The sequence below is a fragment of the Otolemur garnettii genome, unplaced genomic scaffold (assembly GCF_000181295.1).
Source record: "Otolemur garnettii isolate 467f Iridium unplaced genomic scaffold, OtoGar3 scaffold00045, whole genome shotgun sequence".
NCBI lineage: Eukaryota > Metazoa > Chordata > Mammalia > Primates > Galagidae > Otolemur > Otolemur garnettii.
Window position 1 is genome coordinate 7933127 of NW_003852440.1, and position 25590 is coordinate 7958716.

Genomic DNA, 25590 nt, shown 5'->3' on the forward strand with positions numbered 1-25590 from the left:
AAGGCTCAGCGCCTGTGGCTCAAGTGGCTAAGGCACCAGCCACATACACCTAAGGTGGCGGGTTCGAATCCAGCCCGGGCCACCAAACAACAATGACAGCTGCAACCAAAAAACAGCCGGGCGTGTGGCAGGCGCCTGTAGTCCCAGCTACTTGGGAGACTGAGGCAGAAGATTTGCTTAAGCCCAGGAGTTAGAGGTTGCTGTGAGCTGTGATGCTACAGCACTCTACCCAGGGCGACAGCTTGAGGCTCTGTCTCAAAAAACAAACAAACAAGCAAACAAAACTCTGGGCTCGGAGCCCATAGCGCAGTGATTACGACGCCAGCCACATACATTGAGGATGGCAGGTTCGAACCTGGTCCAGGCCAGCTAAACAACAATAATAACTGTAATAAAAAAGTTGGGTGTTGTGGTGGATGCCTGTAATCTCAGCTACTTGGGAGGCTGAGGGAAGAGAATCGTTTAAGCCCACAAGTTTGAGGTTGCTGTGAGCTGTGATGCCATAGCACTCTTCCAAGGGCGACGTAGTAAAACTCTGTCTCAAAAAAAAGGAAAAAAAACTCTGTGCACCTATATATATGTGACACGCAGTCATGAATTAAAAAGCAACACTTTGTTTGGTCAATGACTGCAATGACAGTAGTCCCATAAGATGAAAAGACTGCATTTTCACTGGGCCTTTTCTATATTTAGCCACATTTAGATACACACTTACCACTGTGTTACAGCTGCCCACTAAGCTCAGTACAGTAAGAGGCTGTACCAGTACCAGTCTCATGTGTAGCCACAGCTGTGCCCTAAAGCCCAGGTTTGAGGTGGGCTGCACCATCCAGGTCTGTGATGTCTGCAGTGACACATGTGCCCAACCACACACACAGAACACACAGCTGTCACTGAGCTGCCCGTGACTGTGTGTCATATCTGAGTTCCCACTTGTCAGCCACATGGATAGTGGAGGCGATATTCGATTTAGACTCAGAGAAGCAGACACTGAGCCTCAGCTTACCCATCGGTTAACTGAGGCTACCACCTCCTTCACAGGGTTGCTAAAGGGGAAAAACACAGCAAACGTTCCGGTAGCTGAACTGCAATCTTTTCCAAGACATCAGTATAACTTCAAAGCAGCACACTCAGGATGCCTCACTCCCTATCCTATTATCCAATTATAAATCCAAGAGATGTAAGCGAGTGACTTATTTAAATATGTGGCCAGCAAAAACAGCATAATTGCTAGTGAGCTCCCTTAAATAGTATATAGGCTTAGTATCAAACTTATCCAAAAGGCTTATGACCAGAAGCTTTTCAATTTTGGATTCTGGAATATTTGGATATACACAATGTGATATCTTGGAGATGGGACCCAGGTTTAAGCACAAGATTCACTTCTGTTTCATATACACGTTACATGCAGAGCCCCAGAGTAATTTCCTACAACACTTCTCATAGCTTTGTACATGAAACAAAGTTTTGCCTGTGTTCTGGCTGTGACCCGTCACATGAGGTTGGCCCAAAGTCTCCTCTTGTGACAGCTCATCAGCACTCAAAGAAGTTTGGATTTTGTTGCCTCTGGCTAGAGTATAGATAAATAGAAAAAGTTTCAGATATTGGACCATTTTGGATTTCAAATTAGAAGCTCTGAAACTATAGCACATAAATATCATCCAAAGTGCCAGACTCAATACAGATGAACTCGCTCAAGTAGCCCAGTGGGAAGTTGAAGCACTTCTGGACTTGAGATACCTCTTAGCTCTGAAAACTACTGAAACCAGAAAGTTTGCCTAACAAATCATTATTTTTCTTATCCCTCAAGAGTGAAGTTGTACTGCTGCTTTTCTTTTTTTTTTCAGACAGAACCTCAAGCTGTCCCCCTGGGTAGAGTGCTGTGACATCACAGCTCACAGCAACCTCTAACTCCTGGGCTCAAGCGAGTCTCCTGCCTCCTCCTCCCAAGTAGCTGGGACCACAGGTGCCCACCACAACGCCCGGCTATTTTCTGGTTGCAGCCATCATTATTGTTTGGCAGCCCAGGCTGGATTCAAACCCGCCACCTTAGGTGTATGTGGCTGGTGCCTTACTCACCTGAGCCACAGGCGCCAAGCCTACTGCTGCTTTTCTAAAAGCTTACATTGAGGGCGTCCCCCTCCTCCTTACCTTGGGGTGGCACTGCAGGATGGAGAAGAGCACATTGTGCATTCTCAGGAAGACGCTGCCACGCTCCGCTGGCTTCACATGCTGCAGAGGGACTGTGAGCAGGACGCTGAAGGCCAAGCTGACGTGGTGGGGGTTGCCGATGGCCTCCTCCCCCTGCCGCAGCAGTGCAGCCAGGACGTCTAGGATAGACTCGACCACAGTGAGGGACATAGACTGCTCCTGACAAGCCTCTCGGTTTTGCAGCTGTAGCAAACAGGGGAAAGCAGAAAGGAGAAATGAAGTTGATGCTCCAAAATAACACAAAACACAGTGACACGAAAAGCACCAAGTGACTGTGACAACTATGTCCCTGCTCCAAAATAAATGGACACAGTCAACAGGCAGGTGGGTGGCATTTGCTCACACCTGTAATCCCTCTCCGGGAAGCCAACACAGGTGGATCACCTGAGCTCAGGAATTCAAGACCAGCCTGAGCAAGAACAAGAGCCTGTCTCTAAAAAAAAAGGAAAGAAAGAAAAAGAAAAACTAGCCAGGCATTGTGGCAATAGCCTGTAGCCTCAGCTACTCAGGAGGCTGAGACAAGAGGATCAATTTAGCCCAAGAGTTTGAGGCTGCTATGAGCTATGATGCCACGGCACTCTACCCTGGGTGAGAGTGAAATTCTATCTCAAAAAAAAATAAAATAAAATAAAACATAGTTCTAGAAAGTAACCAGAACAGGATGAACACAAGGGTACCCGAATCTTAACTACACAACCAAGGAGAGTTTATCTGTGACACTAATGTCCTCAGACATTGAGCCCATTCTGGGACCCCTTCTGGGCTCCATCTCCCACAATGCCTCTTTTGGCCAGGTATTCTGGCTGTGCAGACTCCTGGTTACATTCTAAGAGGATTCTAGGCTACTGTTCCGATCAGAGCAGGCCCGCTATGGTGTCATCAGTATAGGTAACCTCTCCATTTGGACCCACTAAGGTGTTCAGAAAAATGACAAGTCAGCAAAGCTGACAACAAGAGGACGGGACACCAAGTCTGCCAGTCAGACCCTCGGGAGGACGGGACACCAAGTCTGCTGACTAGACCCTTTTGCCCTGGACATGTGCTCACCTAGGTCAATTCTCTCAGGTAGCAAAAGCTAGAATTGAGGCTGAAAATGACAGTAAAACAGACGTTGTTCCCCTGCACCTAGACACAAGAGCACTCAGGATCTCTAAAGAACGATACACGTAGATGGTCCCAGTCTGAACCAGGCTTTTGTTCTAGTGAAATGAAAGCCAAGCAACTCCTGCACACACAATGTAGCATCTCAGTAAGATTACAGTAACATTCTATCCACAACAGGACTGTCTACTCCATGAAGTACTTTTCTTTATGAGTCTTACACAGCCTACGAATAAATGCACACACTAAACTTACCACAGCATGTTGCTGGGGCAGAGAAAGCCCCCTAATTCCTTCCTATCTCCTCTGATTAAACAGGCTTTCACAACAGCCCTTCCTTGCCACCATATTCCTTACTACTGCCTGTCTGATGCCCCCGATGCTCCTAAATGTCTCCTGACACCACACTCTTCCCACAACTTCTACTGCCAACACCAATGTGCTCAGACACCCAACTTGGCACCCTACACACACCCATCTTGGGAAACAGCCTCCTACACTCTCTTACAACCGGAGCAGAGCCCCCATGGCTGGGTTTTGTCTTTAGGTGAAGACGGAGGGGATGGACTGGAGGGCGCCTCCCCTAAGGGTACTCACCGTTAGAGCCGTGACTATCTGGGGACATGCAAGCCACAACAGACTTGCTTTCTCTCCACTGAGTGGGCAGGTCAGTAGCAGCTTGAGCAATGTAACAGCTGACAAAACAGCCTGAGCCAAAAGGGAAAAGAGTTAGCAGCAGACAGCCACTCTCTCATGAGGGGAACTCCACCTGGGGTAGAAGCTTGCTATGGGGATGAAGTGACAGAGGGAAGCCAGAGAGCCCCGTGTCAGGGAGTGTGGACAAGGCTTGGGTAGAATGCGTCCCTTCATGCCAGCAGCAGGCAGAGAACAAGTGAGAACGGGTAGTGCTGGACCTTTCGGCAGCATCTCACTAAGCCATAACAGTGAACAAGGGATGTGTGCTGTGACCTAAGATGCTGGCTGTAACCTCACTGAGCAAGAACTATCTATGCGGCCGGGCATGGTGGCTCATGCCTGTAGTCCTAGCACTCTGGGAGGCAGGCAGATTGCTTGAGCTTAGGAGTTTGAGATCAGCTTGAGGAAGAATGAGACCCCACCTCTACTAAAAATAGAAAAACTGAGACAAGAGGATCTCTTAAGCCCAAGAGTTTGAGGTTGCTGTGAGCTATTCTCTCTAGTCAGGGCAACAGAATGACCTTTGTCTCAAAAACAAGGGGGGGGGGGAGGAGCTCAGCGCCACAGCACAGTGGTTACATACATATACACCAAAGCCGGGGGTTTGAAACTGGCCCGGGCCAGCTAAACAACAATTACAACAAAAAATAGCCGGGAGTTGTGGTGGGCACCTGTAGTCCCAGCTACTTAGGAAGCTGAGGCAGGAGAATTGCTTAAGCCCAGGAGTTTGAGGTTGCTGTGAGCTGTGACGCCACAGCACTCTACCAAGGATGACATAATGAGACACTGTCTCCAAAAAAAAGAACCAACTATGCTTACAGATAAAATAATGGGCCTTACAGCAGTGGTTCTCAACCTTCCTAATGCCCCAAAGTATTTCACTGTTACAAAGGGGTGGTGACCCACAGGTTGAGAACCGCTCCCCTACAGAAAGACAAAAAGTAAGACAAATGGGTCAGGTGCTGTGGTCATGGGCAACAGTTTGAAAGCACAGGACTACGAGGGCGAGGCCTCCCTCTATTGAGGGCCCATCAAGGCATTTCACATGATCAATTTCAGTTCCAGCCTCACACCAGCCTCTTCCTCCTGGCCTCCAGTGCTGTGCAGCCCCACAGTCCTGACTCCTGCCCTTCACTCTCATCCTTCTTCTCTTTCCTCATGCTCAGAGACCAGGTTCTCCCAGCTGCCCGAGACGTGACCTGCCCCTTCTAGAAGGTCCCAAATTACCTTGTAGCTCTTCTTCCTGCAAATCAGCACCCAGTGCCAGTATGCGGCTTAAGACCAGATGTCAAGAAGCCACTTGTGAGGCAGAAAAGGCCCAGACCTGGCTGTAGTCCCGGCCATGGCTCTGTGGCCTTCTTCACTATGTGAAAGTGGGGAAAGTCCAGTGCCCAGTAGAGAAGCAACTCCCAGTGTGTCAGCTCAGCACAAAGGCCTCGAGCAAATGCGCCATCACACAGGGCCTTGTCAGTAACTCCAGGGCAAGCCAAAGAGGCCACTGACCTGCATGCTTCTCAAAGCTGGCACGTGGGCTATGTGACCAAATCAAGTAAAATTTTTCAAAAAGTACAGTGGAAGAGGTCTTAAGCAAAGGATGAACAGAATTTACATAGTATTTTGTGTAATGAGATTATACATACATAATTTGAAAAAGTTCTTCTCTAAAAAATAAGTCTTCTTTATACTGCTGCCCCACAGGCCAACTCCCCTCCACAGGCCCCTCTGTGCCTACGGTCTCCATCAGCTTGAACTTCTGTTGGTTGGATGAGTTTCAGGGATGACACTACATCTCGGGTAAGTTTTCCCATCTGAGTGACATCATTTCTGGGCCCACCATGCCACCCACCTGCAGATCCGCTTTCCACATATTACTGATGTCTAGTCCTTGGAGAATATGCCACATCAGCAGCCTAAAGTCCTCCATCGTTGCTGCCTCTAACATTGGAGTGAACAAGGATCTCAAATGAGGCTCAATATCCTGCATTACCTGAGCAGGAATTGCAGGATCTGTATAGAAAAGGAACCAAGACTGTTAAGATTTGAAAAACCACAGACAGGTGAAATACAGGGTAGCCAGAAGATGAAATCGTGTTCAGCCACACAACGCTGTACAGTTAGTCATGCTGTCAGGAGCATGGTGACACAGTCAGGTGGACAAAGCGGGGACACAGTGAGAGCCTGATGCCCTCTCTCACACACATGCTGTGTAGGGTAAGCCCACAAACACACCATGCTCGGGAGTAGCTAGGTGACTGTTACGTTAGGTAGCTGGCTCCTGATACCACAGATGTGGACTGCGTGGGTCCGTGGACTCCGCTGATCCAGGAACTTCTTCCACCTCTGCCACCCGGGACAGCAAGACCCCCTCCCCTCCCCCCTCAGCCTACTCAGCATGAAGAGGGGAGCAAGACCTTCATGAGGACCCACTCCCACGTAACGGACGCTAACTCATTTCCTCTGTGTAGGATTGCTTCAACATTTTTTGTCCTCTAGCTTGCTTTATTGTAAGAATACAGTATATGACACATACAATACACAAAATGTTCCTATCGATTACAAGTTATACATGAGATTTTGACTGTGCAGGAGTGTTAGCACCCTGACCCCCATGTTGGTCAAGGGTCAGCTTGAAGCTATTTTCCTTGTATTTCTTTTATAAAATCAGTAAAAGAGGTGCAGGAGGTGATATTTTTAAACAAACAGGAACATCAAAAATATCGAGAGAACCCTACATTTTAGGGAGCTGTCTTTTGAAGTCATCTTCCCAGCATCTCCAGTGTCCTCTGCCCCATGGTCTCATGATAAAACCCAAAGTCAGGGCACTCAAAGTCCCTCTGCCACCTGACCCAATTCATCTTTCTAGCAGTTCAGCCCTATCGTGATTACTCTACATTCCAGAATTCTTGCTGAAACTCCAGTCTTTGCTTACTCCTTACAGCACTGAGCAAGGAGACAAAAAGCTCTAAGAGACAAAGATCCAAGTCCAAGTCTCTGACAAGCCATAAGACCCTAGAACCATGACCTTGGGGCATACCAGCACCAACTCTGGTGGTCAGCAGATTAAAAAGGACACTGAGCTCACAGCAGCATGCCCCGGATGGAAGGTCCTGCCATCCGCCTTTTGAAGGCCACTCAAGCTTGGCCTGCACGTAGCCTTCCCCCCCCAGTCCCACGGTTCTGAGTCACCCCCTGCACTTCACTATCCTCTAGTGACTACAGTCTAGTCTGTGCTGTGTGAAAGTCTGTTTAGACAAGCCAGGTTCAACACCTCACTCATCTCCAGAGCAGGGTACAATTCCACACACACAGGAAGCAATTAAAAGTGCTGGTTTCCATAATCCATCCTACTGTCAAACAGCATTCTTTATAAAAGTTCCCTTTACAGCTGAAACTGCCTCTGAGCTGCCTGAGGACTCAGGAACTGCCAGGGGCTGCCCTCACAGTCTGCTCCCTGCCCACAGCCCTGGGCCACGCCTCCGCCAGCATTTCTTCCAGAACAGCCACCACTCTGACACTCCTGTGGAGAGTCCAAGAGCTCAGGTATGTGAGGCCCAGACACAGCAAGCTCCAGGCTGGTGGGCCGTGGGCAGTGTGGCAAGCTAGCCTTGCCTAGGCCTGAACTCACTGTGAGCAAGGTGCTCTGTCCCTGGGGTAAGTCCAGAACACACAATTAAGGCTGCAAGAGTGTCTCAACTTACTAGGGTTGGGGGAAAGGAGGAATAGAGTACTCTGGTTAGCACAAGGGCCAGGACCTTAGACCACCAGCCACCATTTCTTAGGAGGTTCCTTTAGAATGCTGTAATTAGTCTTAATAAAAGACTCAATTTTAGTCTTTGGGAAGGTGAACACCATATCCTAAGAAGAGTCACTGACAGAAGATGGAAGAACATAATTATCAAAGCCCTTTTAGTTAATCCAAAATCCAGTCAGAGACAGGGAGACCACGGAGCAGGAGGCCACAGCACACCATTCTTCTGCCCCAGCCTACACAGGCCAATTTAACCCTCATATGTCTGAGGCAAGCCTGTGGCCCCAGCCTGTCCCTGCTATTCCACTGGAGATCATATAACTCAGCATATACTCTGAGGGTCATGGTCACGTGTGCTTAACACCCCCGACCTCAAGTCAAGACTGTCCTAACCCCAACTCCTTCGTAACCACCAAAATGAAAAAGAAAAGACCCACTACAACTGTGGTGTAGCTGCCTTGAAACAGAAGAAATCTCATTTGCTAACCTTTTTTTTAATCCTTTCAGGGGAATAAAAGCATATTTTATTTTTATATATTAATAAGGGTAGCAAATTTTCATGATCTACTAAATATAGTTACTTCTTGAGGAAAATCACACCTAGAGCTAAATGGCCATCCAAAAATATTATCATCTATGCCCTACTTGTGACAAGTTTAATTAAATCATAGAAAAGTATTTTAATTATTACAACATAATATTAAAGTGGTATAAAATAAGAAAAGAGCAGCTGAGCATGGTGGCTCATGCCTGTAATCCCAGCACTCTGGGAGGCAGAGGCGGGTGGATCGTCTGAGCTCACAGGTTCAAGACCAGCCTGAGCAAGAGCGAGACTCCATCTCTAAAAACAGCCAGGCATTGTGGGGAGTGCCTGTAGTCCCAGCTACCTGGGAAGCTGAGGCAGGAGAATTACTTGAGCACAAGAGTTTAAGGTTGCTGTGAGCTACAACACCACAGCACTCTACCGAGGGCAAGAAAGTGAGACTCTGTCTCAAAAAAAAAAAAAATAGAAAAGAAAGAAAAGAGCAACAATCACAACATTTCAATGCAATGATAAATTTTTGCATGTGTTTCTAGCTTGTGTCTACAGGTATATGTAGTTGTAATTGTGGCATATTAAGTTGTATACTTATGTAGCATATATTATACTCTAAGTATAATATATAGTTGTATAATACAGTATAAGTACAATATAAGTTGTGTAACGTATACTTATATAGTATATATAAGTATAAAAAATTATACTCTATATATATACTATATATACTCTATATATATACTGCATGTGTTTCTAGCTCATGTCTACATGTATATATAATTGTAATCATGGCATATTTAGTTGTATAACATATGCTTGTATAATTATACTATAAGTATATATATAGTATACTATATAACATATATACTATATATACTTCTATAGTTGTAATCACGGCATATTTATAACATTTTATATAGTGAGTTTTTTGCTTAACATTACTATTTTTTAGATATTCCTCAACAGTTTTCATAACTATTATTTTGAAGGTAACCATTAACCTCTGCCCTAGTGAACTGCAGAGATCAACGCTCCATGCAAGAAGACTTGAGCTCGCCCTCTATCTGTGTTTGGCAAGGTGGCATCTGATTCTCTAATGACACACAGCAGGCCTGCACCTGGCACCCTGAGCCCTAGGGGGCTGGACTAAGACAGGTACAATCCTGTCCTCAGGGAATGGTAGGAGTCTCCTGAAAAATTAAGTCATTTCTACTTTTTTGAAATTGGCAGATTTTGCTTCTTGTTAAGGTCAATTTATGGCACTGACAGCCTGATGCAGAAGAACCTCCTGAACATGTGACTATTTATGTGACTCTTCCCTGGTCAGGACAAGCTACAGGCTAAGAAACACGAGGAGAACAGATTTCACAACTATAAACTTTTATATATATACACATATATATATAAATCTTCAAACTAAGTGAGCTACAGAGGTGCTGAGAGCCATCCTGGGAGGCGATCTGCATGAACAGCAGGGAGCAACTGTAAGGGTTACACGTGCCTGCACTGTAGCCAGTGGACGTGAAGTTGTGGGGCCAGGCCTAGGAGGGAAATGTTCCCCTGCTGCCATGAGGTACCTTTGGAACACGCCATGAGTTCATTTACTCACTGTTCCGATAATGGTGGAGGGCGGCAGCAACCTCCATAGCATAGAATTAGCTCAAGAGAAAATATCTTACCTGCAAGAACTTTTCCCACGGACTGAAACACGGAGATAAACACAGAATTTTTCTGGGGATGGAGTTCTGGGGCCAAAAAGAACAGCGTTAAGAACTGCAAGGCTGCCTGAAAAGACTGACCATGCCCTGCCAGAGCCGGCAACTGTGACAGCACCTGCACATACACCCCCTGGTAGAGAGCAGCACGGGAGGGAGGCATGTCGTCTGCCTCCTGGGAAATCTCGGCCCTTCCATCCGGGCAGTGCTGCTGGCTCAGGTCTGCTTCTAAGAGCACGCTGACAGCCGTGACAAGGTCCACGGGAAAGCGCTGGGCCTGGGTCCCTGGCGGGAAGCAGAGTTGCACCACAGCCCCTGTATGCTGCATGGCCCGCTGCAGCAACTCACACAGCACTGCGGGGGCCTCCTGGCTTGGCCTCGATTCTTTGACATAAGGTCCCAGCACTTGGCACAATTTGGTTAACGGCACCAGAAGGAGCTGCCTGCTCAGAGCTTTTTGATTTTCCAGCTGTTTGCCAGAAGCTACCTCAGTGTACAGTTTATAACTAGAGAGGCATGCGGTGATTTTTCTAAAATTGAGCACCACGCTCAGCTTCATTTGGACAAGCATCTGCATTAGCTCCTCTAGGAATGTCCCTATCACTTGGAGAAATTCCAGCCAAGAGGGGTCATCAGTCTCAGTAAGCAAACTACCACTGGCTTTGAACAATGAGGTCAGTACGATCTCAAAAATATCACTAGCATACACGATCCTGAACACCAGGCGGGCACTTCTTCCCCTTTGCAGGTGACCAAGAAGCCGGTAGCAAGTCATCAAGAACTTGAGGGCCAGTGGGGAGGGGCAGGAGTGCCCCAGTTTGCTAACAGCCATGGACAGAAACAGGAGAAAACAATGTACATGATGGGGCGGCAAGAGGCCGTCCAGCTGCAGAGTGGAAATAACTTCTAAAAGCCCCAAGATGCTTTCTACCTGTCCCTCCTCCAGCTGTATGGGGAAGTCACTTCTGACCAGACACAGTAAATTCTGTGCAATTTCTCCACTGGGTTCTACACCTTCAGGTCCAACTTTCACAAATCTGTTTTCCCCATGAGCCACAGCTGTATGGTCCTTTTCAAAAAGCCACGGAAGCTTTTGACTGAGAAGACCCTGGTCATTTGGGGCCCCAGAACACAGAACACTAGAACATCTGCCAGTCATGCACATTAAGAAAGCAGAGTGAAGGGGCTGCATCTCCACAAACAGGGGGCTGTGCAGAACAGCCCTGGATACATTTCCCAGCGTGACACCCAGCTCTTCACCTACTGAGCCTTCCTGAGCTTTGCTCATAGGTAAAGTTCTCAGCAGGACGCCTGCCAGGTATCTCACATCATCCGGACAAAGATAGGAAACCAAAATTGTGAGATTCGACACAATTAAGTGCCAGTGTGCCACAGGGTAGGTGGATGCATTCACTGTCCCTACATGGCCATCCCAGAAAGCCGTCACTCTTTGATTCAAGCTTTCTCTGCCAGAACCAATAATACAGGCAGCGTCACACCTCACAGTCTGAAGGGCTTCTTCAGATAGGAAACCGGTTTGCATTAAAGTCTTTTTAATTTTTTGAAGATAGAGCTGTTCTAAGCAATACCTGCCAAGAGAGTTGAACTGAGCTATACACATCTCTATCTTCTTCCAATGCCGTGCTTCAACACCTGGGAGCAATGAAGGGAAGCTGGAGTCCTCCGGAGCAACACCAGCCCAAGACCCACACACAGAGTGGTACTGGCTGCAATTCAGACTGAACATGGTGTCCACTTGGACCCAGGTGTGAGACAGCAGGAGTGCAGAGTCACTGACCTTCTGCAGACACAGCTCAGCCTCTGGGCCCAGGGGGTCCAGGAGAAGAGCCAGCAGGGGCTGCACTAGCTCTCTCAGCATCCTCTCCATTATACACTGTGTCCGTCTGATGAAAGGCAGGGGGGTGCTGCTGTCCAGGCTCATCATGTTGAACATGATGCAGTGCAGCAGCGAGCTCAGGGACACCAACTTCAGGGCCATGTCAGCATCACTCCACAAATAGGGCAAGACTGAAGACTGGATCTTCTCCAGCACGAGGGACCACGTATCCAGGATCTGGCTCAGAGGCAGCTCCAGGAGGCAGGCACTGAGCACTGTGGAGGGGCCTGAGGCCAGCACAGGCTGCCTCATCACCTCTGCAGCTGGACGGCAGATCACCCCCAGAACCTCCTCGAATAACCGTGGCACTTGCCGTAGCTTGGCATATGTCTGGAAGAGAGTGTGAATAAGTGCCTCCTGGGCTTTTTTGGTTCGAAAATCTGTTACTTCTGCATCAATCCAAGCTGAAGCCAGAAGGTCATCCAGGTATGGCTCCAAAATCAAGTGATTCAGATTTATCAAAATTTTGAGGCAGCGGAACCAGGCCGGGACAGGTGCTTGTGAATGGTTTATCAGCAGCTCAGCCAGACGGCGGTAAAAGCGGAACTGGGCCTCTCCATGCCGGATCCTGTCGGCAGCAATGTTATAGATGCTGCTGCTGGCCACTGCACTGAGCAGCTGCTCCACAGCCAAGAGCTCTGTGGTCCAGTCTGAAGCAGACAGGGCTTCTACCTGCTCCTCCTGCAGCCGAGAAATCCTCAAGCATCCAAACAGCCTGGGCAGAGCCTGGAAGCAGAGAAGCTGGTTTCCTTCCTTGGAGTAAGAATCTATAAAGAGCTTATACAACAAGGCCACTGAGTTCGCCACAACAGTCGCATGAAGGGATGGTGCACAATAGCCAGCACTGACCAGCTTGGCGATCATGGTGTCCATGGGGGCTAGAAGGTTCTTCATGGCTCCCATCCTCGTGTCCTCTTGCTGCTGGTCCAAGAGCTCCTCTTTGTAAGATGACAGCAGCTCGGGCCGAAAAATTCCACCCCGGAGCATGGTCTCCAACTGATTCTTAATGTCCCGGCTCAGCCCCTGCCGCAGCTGGGCCTGGCCAGCCTGCGTCCAGGTACCCCCAGAGAGTAAATTCCTCAAGACTAAGCAGGGCTGGAAAAGATGCCCAGTCACATCTCCAAAGGCACGTCTTGGGTTGACCTGCTGCTGCTGGATCAAGAGGTAATGGCCAAGAGCCAGGTGAATGACCTCTAACAGCTGAGCTGCTGGGGCTCCTTCCAGCTGTCGACATGCCGACCAGCAAAGCTGGCTCAGCAAGGCCACCAGCAGCTCCTGTTTGGCCGTGTAGATGACAGCAAGGGCAGGCACTGAGAGGATGCCCTGGCAGCAGCTCAGGACAGCACAGATGTTCCTTTGGGATCCCGAATGAGAGAACTCAGTTACTCTCTCATTTATGATCTGAGCATTAAGAAAGAAAGCAAACTCATTACTGGTCCTAAATCCATGCATACACCAAAACTGTTCCCGGGAACCAATAAACTGACCCCTTACCCTTATTTTGGTAAGAAACAAATGTCCAGATTATACATCTCACTGAACTCGACATTTGCTTAATGCACTAAAACAAGGCAAAGTGCTTGCTTTACAATTTCCTCACACATCTATTTCCTACTAATACAAATCTGGAAAAGAACCTGGGCCTTTGTCCATTTGCTGTCCCTTTCTAAAAAGCTGGGTTTTGTAAAGCTTAATGCCAAAGATTACTTCCTCTTTGATCTTAAACCTATAATTCAGCTTAGATGTTACCAGATAGATAGACGGGGGCACTTTGGGTTATGATCCTATGGTCCAAAATATATGTTTAAGGTTAACTGTACTTCTCTGTTAAAAAAGCCAAAGCAAATGGGCACTCTTAAAAAAGGAAAGCTAACGTTGCCAGTTACTACTTACACAGCAAACCCATTGTCTACTGGTCTCAAAATTCCAAAACTCACAAACATCAGAAGTTAAGAGAGCCAGGCAGATTCTGAAGTTCACCCACCGGCTATATGATTTGCTCCCAGACTTAGGAAATCTGAGAATCAAACTGATCCTAGGTGCTAAGTTATTAGGAATCCAACAAGATAGGTATTATTATTTTTATTCACATAACAGCCAGGCAAGGACCTTAGAATCCTTATGGAAAAGCTGTTAACAAAAATATCAAAATCTTTAAATGCCAATGCATTCTAAATTTTTGATTATACAAAAATCAGTAAAAATCATTTCCACCTTTACATCCAATCAGTATATTTCTAAACTGTATATATGTGCTATATACTCAGTACTATTTTATATAATTATAAAGCATACATAAAAATTTAAAAAGTGTATTTCTTTTAATCTTAGACACATTCTAAGATTTTCTTCCTATACCCCAAAGGACCACTGAGAATAACCCTCTTTGGTGACCATCAATCTATTTATATTTTTTCTCTTTTTTTGAGATAGAGTCTCACTGTGTCACCCTTGATAGAGTACTGCGGCATCACAGCTCACAGCAACCTCAGACGCTTAAGTGATTCTCTTGCCTCAGCCTCCCAAGTAGCTGGGACTACAGGTGCCCACCACAACACTCGGCTAGTTTTTTGTTGTAGTTGTCATTGTTGTTTAGCAGGCCTGGGCTGGTTTCGAACCCGCCAGCCTTGGTGTATGTGGCCGGCACCCTAACCACTGAGTGACGGTCGCCAAGCCCATCAGTCTATTATTTTAACAGTGACACAGTTTGGAACATAATTTCAAGAATCAGCTGGGCCTGGACCACAAAACCATCAGTCAGTTCAACTATTTCATTCTCTGTTACAATCCTCTACCAATTTCCCAGCCTGCACACTCACGTGGGTAAGGTTTCACAGCATAAGCTTTGCCTTCAGGGAGACCTGGGTTCAAATTCCAGCTGTGCCACTTATTGACCACATTACTTTAGGAAAGTTCCTTAACCTCTTTGAACACTAACACACTAAGTACTAGTAGTTTTTATTATAACTAGTAAAACTCTTAATATTTTAACAGACTTAATTTTGACAATGAAGTTCATTCAATATACTTCAAAACCTGAGACTTCAAAATCAGTTTCAGTCAAAAACCTTTGAGGAAAGTTTCACCCAGATTTTAGCCTTTGATCTCCCTTCAGGCAAAAGAAAGGTGAAGGGAAAAAAAAACTCAGGGTACATAATTTGCTGGCTACCTTTTCCAATTAAGAAGGTAATCAGGCTTGGCGCCTGTGGCTCAAGCGGCTAAGGCACCAGCCACATACACCTAAGAAGGCGGGTTCGAAGCCCTAGCCCGGGCCCGCCAAACAACAATGATGGCTGCAACCAAAAAATGGCCGGGCGTTGTGGCGGGTGCCTGTAGTCCCAGCTACTTGGGAGGTGGAGGCAGGAGACTCGCTTGAGCCCAGGAGTTGGAGGTTGCTGTGAGCGTGATGCCATGGCACTCTACCCAGGGGGATAGCTTGAGGCTCTGTCTCAAAAAAAAAAAGAAGGAAATCAAAAACCTGTTCATGAAAGAGTTCTAGCTTTTCTTGAGTATTACATTATCAAAGTGCAGGCTTGGCACCTGTGGCTCAAGTGGCTAAGGCGCCAGCCACATACACCTAAGGTGGTGGGTTCGAATCCAGCCCGGGCCTGCCAAAACAACTATGACGGCTGCAACCAAAAAATAGCTGGGCACTGTGGCAGGTGCCTGTGGTCCCAGCTACTTGGGAGGCTGAGAAGCAGGAGACTCCCCTGAGCCCAGGAGTTGGAGGTTGCTGTGAGCTGTGATGCCACAGCACTCTACCCAGGGGGGCAGCTTGAGGCTCTGTCTCAAAAAAAAAAAAAAAATTATAAAAGTGCTTAACAGAGTATAAAATCTGTACTCAATAAATGTTTTTATTTTTAATATTATTATTTCCCTCTCTTCTACCTAAACATCTCCTACACATTCATATAATTGATCCTCTAACAAATAAGACTCTAGCATTACAGGAAATCAACAGACATGAAAGTAACACTGACAGGACAACAAGAGAGACAGGTTACCTTGACCAGGGAAATCTGCAAGTTAACTGTCTTTCCATTCCTGAGGAGATTCTGCAATTTCCTGCTATGTAAAATGCTGTCTATATAGATCCAAAGCCTTTCAACAATATCTTCCTTCAGTTCAAGTTTTTTCTTATAAAATGCAACCAAGGACTGTCTTGCCCAATCAAGCAATACCTGAATTTGGAGGAAACAAACACTGAAAATAAATAAATTTCTTTGCCAAGAGAGAAAGATGCTAGACTTTACCCAAATCCAATTACCAGGAGGGAAAAAACAAAACTTTCCTTCAAAACTTACCTTTGGTAATATTATATAGCATATATGTTTTGGTATCACAAAATGTTTATTATAAAGAATAAAAGGGGGAGAGCAACTACATATTATCTTCATCCAGGAAAAATAAAAAGTTTCTAGTGAGATTCACACATGACTTACCAACTTATCTGAAGTTCTGCAGACACCCCCCCTTTTACTGTGCTTTGTAGATATCACCTGTATCACGAGTTGGAACGCTAGAGGGAGCCCTGCATCAGACAAATCTATCAGTGCCATTTTCCCAACAGCACGTGCTCACTTTGTTTCTGTATCACATCTGATAATTTGCAGAATGCTTCAGATTTTTCATTATTATTATGTTATGGTGATTTGTGATCAGTGATATTAGAGGTTTCTACAAGTGTTCTGGGTTACCACAAAACTCTGTCCTTACAAGGCAGCGACCCTAACTGAGCAACGTGGCATGTGCTGACTGCTCCACCGATGGGTTATTCTCCCACCTCTCCCCCATCTTCTAGCCTCTCTTATTCCCTGAGATACAGCAATGAGGCCAGTGAATAATTCTACAATGGCCTCCAAGTATCAAGTTAAAGGAAGAGTCACATAACGCTCAATTTAAATTACAAGCTAGAGATGACTATTAAGCTTAGCAAGGAAGGCATGATGAAAGGTGAGGCAGGCACACGGAGACTGCTAAACAATTAGCCAAGTTCTGGATGCAAAGGAAAACTTCTTGAAGAAAACTAAAAGTGCTTCTCTGGTGAACCCATGAATGACAAGAAAGGGAAGCAGCCTGTTGCTGCGATGAACACAATGTGAATGGTGTGGACGGAAGATCAAAACAGCAACAACATTCCCTCAGGCCGAAGCCTAATCCAGAGCAAGGCCCTGACTCTCTTCAGTTCTCTCAAGGATGAGAGAGAGGAAGCTGCAGAAGAAAGTTGGAATCTATCTGAGGTCAGTGCAGGAGGTTTAAGGTGTAACATCAAAGCACAGGGGAAGCAGCACGTGCTGATGGAGAAGATCAGTAAGATCAATGATGAAGGTGACAGCACTCAACAATAGACGTTCAGTGTAGATCAGTGGTTCTCAACCTTCCTAACGCCGTATTTTCATTGTTACAAAGGGGTTGTGACCCACTGGTTGAGAACCCTTGATGTAGATGAAAGAAAATTCTACTAGAAGATGATGCCATCTAGGACTTTCACAACTCACTAGCTAGTTTCAATGCTTCAAAGGACAGGCTGACTCTCCTGTTAGGGACCAAGGCTGCTGGTGACCTGAAGTTGAAGCTGATTCTCATTTACCATTCTGAAAATTCTAGACATTTTCCTAGGGATTTTAAGAATGATGCTGAATCTTCCCTGGCTGTTCTCCATAAATAGAACAACAAAGCCTGGATGATAGCACATCTGTTTGCACAATGGTTTACCAAATATTTCAAGACCATTATTGAAACCTACTGCTCAAAAAAAAAACAACTACCTTTCAAAATACAACTACTCACTGAAACACAAATGGTCATCCAGGAAATCCTGATGGGAGGTAAAAGGACATGAATACTATTTTCAAGACTGCTAACACAACATCCATTTTGCAGCCATAGACCAAGGAGTATTTCTGACTTTTTTTTTTCTGTTGTCTAGGCTAGAGTGCCATAGCATCAGCCTAGCTCAAAGCAACTTCAAACTCCTGGGTTTAAGAGATCCTCCTGCCTTCAACCTCCAAAGTAGCTGCAACTATAGGTGCCTGCCGTGATACCCAGCTAATTTTTCTATTTTTTAGTAGAGATGGGATCTTGAACTCCTGAGCTCAGGCAAACTTCATGCTGTGGCCTCCCAGAATAGTAGGATTACAGGTGTGAGCCACCACACCTGGACTGATTTTCAAGTCGTATTACTTAAGAAAATACATTCCATAAGGTTATAGCTGGCAGACATAGTGATTCCTGTGATGAATCCAGGCAAATGAAACTCTTCTGAGAAGAATTCACCTTTATAGATGCCATTAGGAGCCTTGGTGATGAAGCATGAGAGGAAGCCAAAATATCAACATTAACAGAAATTTGGAAGGACCAGGACCTGACTCCAATGCTCTTGGATGACTTTGAGATGGTCAGGGCTTCAGTGCAGGAAGTAACTTTAGATGGGGTGGAAACAGCAAGATTAGACTTAGAAGAGGAGCCTGAAGACCTGACTGAATTGTTTATCTCATGATAAAATGGGAATGATGAGAAGTTGCTTCTTAAGGATGAGCAAAGAAAGTAGTTTCTTGAGACAGAATCTATTCCAGGTGAAGATGCCGTGAATACTGAAATGACAACAAATATTTTAGAATATTATGTAAACATAAAAACTGATAAAGCAGTGGCAGATTTTGAGAAGACTGACTCCAATTTTGAAGGAAGTTCTACTGTGGGTAAAATGCTACCAAACACCATTATAAGTCACAGAGAAATTTCTTGAGAAAGGAAGAGTCAGTAGATGTGAAAAACCTCATTGCCTTATTTTAAGGAACTGCCACAGCTACCCCAACCTTTGGCAACCACCCCTGATCAGTCAACAGCCATCAACATGGAGGTAGGACCTCCCCCCACCAGCTGAATCTTACATTCAGCTAATTAAAAAAAGACCTTCCATAAGCAAAAAAATTTCAGTCACTGAAGGCTCAGATGATCATTAGTACTTTTTAGCAATAAAGTATTTTTACTTAATGTTATGCTCATTTTTTTTAGACATAATGCTATTGTATACTTACTAGACTACATAACTTTTATATGCCCTGAGACCAAAAAATTTGTGTAACTTGCTTTAAATTGCAATATTCACTTCACTGCAGTGAACTAGAACCAAACCTGCAATATCTCTGAGGTATGCCAGCACTAAGTACAACTGCTCAGAATTATCATAGAATGAATCATACAAACAGAAAAGAAATAAAAGGACCAGCAAACGTTAAAGGACTAAGGACTAACCTAGCTTCCCTGTTACCTGCGAGCTAACCTTTGAAACTATTAGACAGTCAAAACGAAATAATGCACAAATACTTTACAAAAAAGAGGATTACACACATATAGTTTCCATAGTGTATCATGTTTTCTCATTCACACTGAGGAAAGGTGGTCAGGCCACAGTCCACAATACCAGAGCTGTTAATAGCAGTAGGAACAGTGAGAGACACCAGAAGGAAAAAGCCTCTCAGGACCAGGATGGAAACAATGGCCAAATTGCCTGCCAGGACCTCCCCTGTTTCCCCGTGGGCAGCATTTGCCAGGCTGACCATCAGCCTTTCAAGATGACTCTCATGGGCAGTCAAGTGTAGAGACTACAGGACATGCTTCTTGCTTCTCGATACATACTGTGCTATATTAACATCAATGACTGGTTGTACGTTAATTCAATTTCATGAGTTTCTCATCCTCATGTTTATCATGTTAACTATTTTTTAGCCAAAAAAAGTTTAAGAAATATTAACACAGGTGGCGCCTGTGGCTCAGTGGGTAAGGCGCTGGCCCCATACACCAAAGGTGCCAGGTTTGAACCCGGCCTCAGCCAAACTGCAACAAAAAAAATAGCCAGGCATTGTGGTGGGCATCTGTAGTTCTAGCTACTCGGGAGGCTGAGGCAAGAGATCGCCTAAGCCCAAGTGTTGGAGATTGCTGTGAGCTGTGACACCACAGCACTCTACCAAGGGCAACATAGTAAGACTCTGTCTCTAAAAAGAAAAGAAATATTAACACTATCTTTCTTGGTACCGACCTTACTTCTATAATGGCTTTATTAAAATACTAATACTCTTCTACTTCCGACCTTCCATTTATCAAATCCTGGATATTTTTATCAAACCAGTATCAAGCAGCTGCTTACAGAACATCACTTAACATTTATAAACTGAACTACCAACAGACTTTCAGAACCTAACTTGTATAACTTAATTCACTAATGCATATATTTAAAGCATGATACAATGCTTCCAAACAAAATAAATGCTAAATGAAATTTTGTAACAGAAAAACTTTGTTAATGAATTACCTGACCTGATACTTTTTTTGCAGATATTACTTTTAACTTTCTTTTTTTTTTTTTTTTTTGAGACGGAGCCTCAAGCTATCCCCCTGGGTAGAGTGCTGTGGCATCACGCTCACAGCAACCTCCAACTCCTGGGCTCAAGCGAGTCTCTTGCCTCAGCCTCCCAAGTAGCTGGGACCACAGGCGCCCGCCACAACGCCTGGCCATTTTTTGGTTGCAGCCATCATTGTTGTTTGGCGGGCCCGGGCTGGGGATTCGAACCCGCCACCTTAGGTGTATGCGGCTGGCGCCTTAGCCGCTTGAGCCACAGGCGCCGAGCCACTTTTAACTTTCAAAGAAATTTTCTCCCCAATTTTTAATCTTTTTTTTTTTAACTAAATGTCAACATGTGCAATTCATGTGCAAGAAGTAAAAATTATTATGATAAGACTGTAAAAACATAAACTTACCTGTTCTTTATTTGGAAGAAAGCACTGGTGGGAAATCCATGCAAAATGAGCTAGTTTTAGTTTATCTTCCCAGGAAGTTGTCTTGCTCTTAAGCTTAAAGGAAATGCCAGAATAAACAGCAGCCATTGCTACAGTTTACCTACAATTAACAACAATGGGAAAAAAAAAAATATATATATATATAGAGAGAGAGAGAGAGAGAGTAAAGTCAAATTGAATAGACAACAGAAAGTGAACAGTGTATGTATCTTATCTACAAAACAGATCTTATCTTATCTACAGGGTGGCAATTTAAAATTGCACATGAACTTTATGGCCACCCTGTACATTATTTCAGACAAAAGTAGGCAGAAAATGGATTGCAGGCACAGAAGGTGGATTACAAGTATTCCAGTTATAATCAAACATCACACCCATAAAGGTGAATGGGCAGGACTTCAACAAGGCATAAATAAAAGTATTCATATTACTTGTGGAAAGAGTAATTCTTACACGGTTTTAGAATGAAAGGAAAATTTGTACACATATCTTCTAGCAATTATTATGTATTAGGACCAGCTCTATTAGATAATTCAAAAAGATAAATGACCAATTTTTGGAGAAAGCAATATTTCTGCAAATGAAAAAGATATGCAATATTAACCTAATCCCCAAAGAAATACTGTTACTTCAGCCGCATCAGCAACTTCCACTAAACCTTAATCTATTCATTCCTGTACCAATTTACAGGACAAACACCTTCCAAGACTCTACAAAAAGATATTTGCACAATTTAAAGACTATAAAAGTAGAATACAATAAAACCATAAACACCAAATATACCAACCATTCACGGTTACCATAAAACTGGGTAAACTTAGCTTCAGAGGTGTTTAAACAAGTCAGTTCCTCATGAAAGAGAAAAACTTACTGATACTTAACACAAACAAATTAGAACAACACTGGTACTATGGATCCCCTGCACTTTTTCGAAATCTTAAAACCCTATTTTCTGAATTTATTCTCAGTAAATAACTACATAACTAAAGACTGAACACTGGATAAAGTATCCTTCGCTCCATTACAGAGAACAGGAACAGTCAAGCGCTATCAGTTTCCTGTTATGTCAAAATATCCAAGACCAGCTGAACAACTACTTAACTTCGAAGTTCATTGCCACGGCTACAAAGCGCGTACCATGTGTTTGCTGAATCGGCTACAGCGACGCAGGAGATGCTCCTAGACCTTGGAGCTCTGCGATCCAGGACCCGCCAACACTCACGCGGCCACCACCAGCGCGAGGCGAACCTCGGGACCCCGCGCGGCCCGGGGGTCTCATCTAGGGGATCGTCGCAGGTGGAAAGAATGACCCAGGGTCACACCGCGGGTGTGGGGTCATCTCGGGGCCCACGGGAGGGCTCACCTCGAGACCCATGGGGGAGGAGGACTCACCTGGCGACCTGCTGCGGGTGGAGGCACGACTCATCTCGGGGCACACCGCAGGTAGGGAGCTCACCTCGCGACCCAACCCAGGCGGAGACTGAGGACGGCAGCAGCGGCGCAGCCCGGAGACCCCCCCACGTGGGCCCCGCCGCGAGCTCCTTCCGCCCGACGCCAGCGGCGCAGCGGGGCGGGGCCGCACGCTCGCCAGGCATCGCCAGCCGAGCGCCGAGGCGCCTCGCCCATTGGCGGAGACCGTTGCGCGTTGAGACCGAGCCCAGCCCGCCGCCCGCTCGGTGTCAGTCAGTCATGGAGCTGCAGCCCAGGGCCGCAGCGGGGGCGGCGGGGCGCGGGGCGCGGAGGCCCAGCTGAGGCGGCCGTGGGAGCGAGACCCTACAGCAGAGACGACGGAGGCGGAAGCAGTCCGGAGGCGGCGGCAGCGGCGGCAGCGGCGGCTGGGGAAACCGGAGCCGTCTGGGATGTTCAGTGAGTGCGGGGCACGCGGGCGAGGGCCGGGGGCGCCAGCCGAGCCCGGGCGGCCGGCGGCGGGGGCGGGGGAGGCCCGGCCGGGTGCGCCGTGGCTCCCGCCGGCGGGCGGTGGGGGGGGGGCTCATGGAGGCGGGGCGAGGGGGCGGGGGCGCGGTGAGCGGGCGCGGCGGCCTCCGAGTCCCGGAGGCGGCGTGGCCTGCGCTCGGCAGCCGCACCTGGGCCAGCTCTGTGTCCCTGCTCTGGCCGGGTCCTGGCTGGCGGAGGAGGTGGCGGCATCTGCGGGGAAGGGGTCCCGAGCGCGCCCTCCACGTTTCCCTCTCATTTAAAGGAAGCGGAAGGTCTTTGGGGCGAATTCGGGATTAAACTTGGCACATGGTCGTGCGTGGGTGGGTGTGGAGTCGACCTCTGCCTGTGACACTGCGGGCAGGAGGGGCGAGCCTGCGGAGGATGCCGACCCGCAGGGGCACTTCCTAGGATCCCTGCCGAGTGACAGCGGCGGAGGCGCGGGGCCCTCCGGGTCCCCGGCCCTGCTCGCCGAGCTCCTCTGCTCTTGACAGTGTGTCAGGTAAGGCTCTGGTCCGGAACTAGTGGATGGTTAGAAGCAGTGGTGTCATTTTAGACCTAGCGGAAGTGGAGTACGGGGACGCTACGTGCAGGTTCCCCATCAGTGGTGGAGGTCGTTACAACGCGGACCTCGCAGTCTGTATGGTTCTAGGATCACAAGGTAATGCCAGTTCCACGCGGCGTCGGTCTTAAATTACTATACCTGAACTCTGACCTTGCAAATTGAAGTCTCGGAGTGGTGACCCCACTGACAAGCAGTTGGGAGCTGTTAGGAGAGGAACTGTGAGGGCAGAGGTCGTCTCCTGGTAGGTGACACAGAGTATCCCATGAGGGATAGTGCTACTACGGAGCTGGGGGGGTGGGGGAGCACACGGTGGCGATTGCCTAGTCTTTGTCACAGCCCTACTTAGAAAGTGAGAGTAGGAAAGGAAGTGTGTGCTTAACAAGTTAAATGCATCTGGCTACGTTTTAAAACTAAGAGGCACGTAATATAACCCATAGAGCTTGGTGACAGTGTAGATCTGGAATTGAAACATGTAGCTACCTGTGTTTGTTACCTCTCTAAGCCTTAGTTTCTTTATCTATAAAATAGGATGATGACTGATAACGTAAAGGTGAATCTTTTTAAAGGTACCTAGAAAGGAAATGGTGTATATGAAAATGCCAGACATAATTTCTTTTTTTTTTTTTGAGACAAAGCCTCAGGCCATCCCCCTGGGTAGAGTGCCGTGGCATCACAGCTCACAGCAACCTCCAATGCCTGGGCTCAAGCGAGTCTCCTGCCTCAGCCTCTCAAGTAGCTGGGACTACAGGCACCCGCCACAACGCCTGGCTATTTTTTGGTTGCAGCCGTCATTGTTGTTTGGCGGGCCTGGGCTCTGGATTCAAACCTGCCACCTTAGGTGTATGTGGCTGGTGCCTTAGCCGCTTGAGCTACAGGCACTGAGCCCAGACATAATTTCTTTTTGGTAAAATGCCTCGTAGGTTCCTTGTAGGCCTTAGTTTTTTGTGTTAATTGTAATAGATGCTAACTTTGAATTTCTTCATGAGTTAAATCGTGTCTGTCTTAAAAATCCATGTTAAACTCGAAAACTGTAGAAAACCGCCAGGTGTTCTTGCCTCGAGTGCTTTTCTTTATCATTAGTAATGAATCGGATTCATGTATCTTGTCGCTCCCGCCTTTAAGTGGGAAGTTTGTGTGTGCTTCTGTTGCTGTGAAGCTGGATAAAGTTTTCGTGCTACTGCTCAGTAACTTGCTTTTCTTGCAAACAATATGTTAGCCCCTATGAAGGACCTCTCTGGGGAGAGAGGGGATTTTGATTTTGCTGATTTGTTTTAGCTGGAAAGGGACCCTAGGGATCATCTATTAAACCAGTGGACAGGACTAGAAGTCAAGTTTCCAGCCTTCTTGCCATGTAACCAGTGGCTTCTTAGATAGTAACTATTCTGATAATCCTCTCAGCAAACACCTGCTGAGTGTTCACTGTGCCCCGCCTCCATGGAGCCCCGGTCAAATGTAGAGTCCTGTGAGCAGCAAGGAACAGCCAAAGGTAAGTGCTCAGACCCTTCAGCCCAGTGGTCTGAGTCCCCTTCCTGACATTACATTACTCTGGACAGATTAGGAGACGTCTTTGAGGCTCAGCTTTCCCATCTGAAGAATGTTCCCTACCTCATGGAGGAGTTGTGAGGTTAAAGAAGATAATCTGTGTAAAGCACTTAAGATAGCATCTTACAGTGGTGTGTACTTGGTATTAGGTGTTACTGATGGTCATGTAGGACAGAGACAGTAGTGGGATGAGTACTGTGTTTGAGGTTGTTGCTGGGTCTGGTGGGTGGAGGGAACTGTAATCAAGGAAGCTCTCTGGAGGAGGAGGTGCCTAAGCGGTGCTGTGAAGCTTGGCTAAGACAGCCACAGCAGCTGGTGTGCCATGTGGGGTGAATGCTCCTGAAGTGGGAAGGTGGAGTGAGGAGAACCAAGAATCGGTCCTGTTATGTGAACAAAGGCGGGTCAGAGTAACCTGGAAATGACACAGTATCCTCCACACTAGTGAAGTTAATACAAAACCTTTTACACAAAGCACAGACAACATCAGATTAGCTTTCTGTAAAGATCGTGCCTGCGATAGTGTGATACTGGATGGAAAGTAGGGAAGGGCCATCTACTTGTCTTCGCAGCTTTGTATCTGCTTATGACTCCAAAGGAAAATGACAGTTTAGCAGAATTAGGCATTTTAATCCAAATCTGAAAACTTAGGGAATACTTACAGAAGACATTAAGGAAACAGATCATTCCAAATCAACTAAACAAACAACAACAACAACAAAAAAAAAAAAAAAAAAACAAGAAAGATTCAGTCATTATTCTTGGGGATGGTGTTTGATGTCTTACAAAGTACAGATGTCATATGCCATTAGAAACAGATCTGGCTCGGGGCCCGTGGCTCAAATGGCT

At 46.4% G+C, this 25590-nt stretch overlaps 2 protein-coding genes across 4 annotated transcripts in view; one reads left to right on the top strand and one right to left on the bottom strand.

Annotated features, from left to right (window-relative positions):
* URB2 (URB2 ribosome biogenesis 2 homolog (S. cerevisiae)) overlaps positions 1-22124 on the bottom strand; it is a 32249-nt gene extending 10125 nt beyond the window's left edge. The window contains exons 1-7 of one of the 2 annotated variants that reach the window (XM_003791017.3): positions 21843-21969; positions 20667-20805; positions 15911-16087; positions 9974-13307; positions 5855-6015; positions 3910-4020; positions 2152-2394 (exon numbers count right to left, since the gene is read on the bottom strand). In XM_003791017.3, the coding sequence (XP_003791065.1) occupies positions 2152-2394; positions 3910-4020; positions 5855-6015; positions 9974-13307; positions 15911-16087; positions 20667-20792 (4152 nt within the window). In that variant the 5' untranslated portion in view covers positions 20793-20805; positions 21843-21969. Of the gene's footprint in view, positions 1-2151; positions 2395-3909; positions 4021-5854; positions 6016-9973; positions 13308-15910; positions 16088-20666; positions 20806-21842; positions 21970-22097 lie in introns of those variants that run through there. The other variant, XM_023513912.1, reaches the window with a different exon arrangement.
* A 224-nt stretch (positions 22125-22348) lies between these two features.
* The window catches only part of TAF5L (TATA-box binding protein associated factor 5 like), a 34047-nt gene continuing 30805 nt past the window's right edge, over positions 22349-25590 (top strand). Inside the window, exon 1 of one of the 2 annotated variants that reach the window (XM_003790984.3) lies at positions 22349-22571. The gene's annotated coding sequence lies outside the window, so the exon portion shown is untranslated. Of the gene's footprint in view, positions 22572-23086; positions 23140-25590 lie in introns of those variants that run through there. The other variant, XM_023513913.1, reaches the window with a different exon arrangement.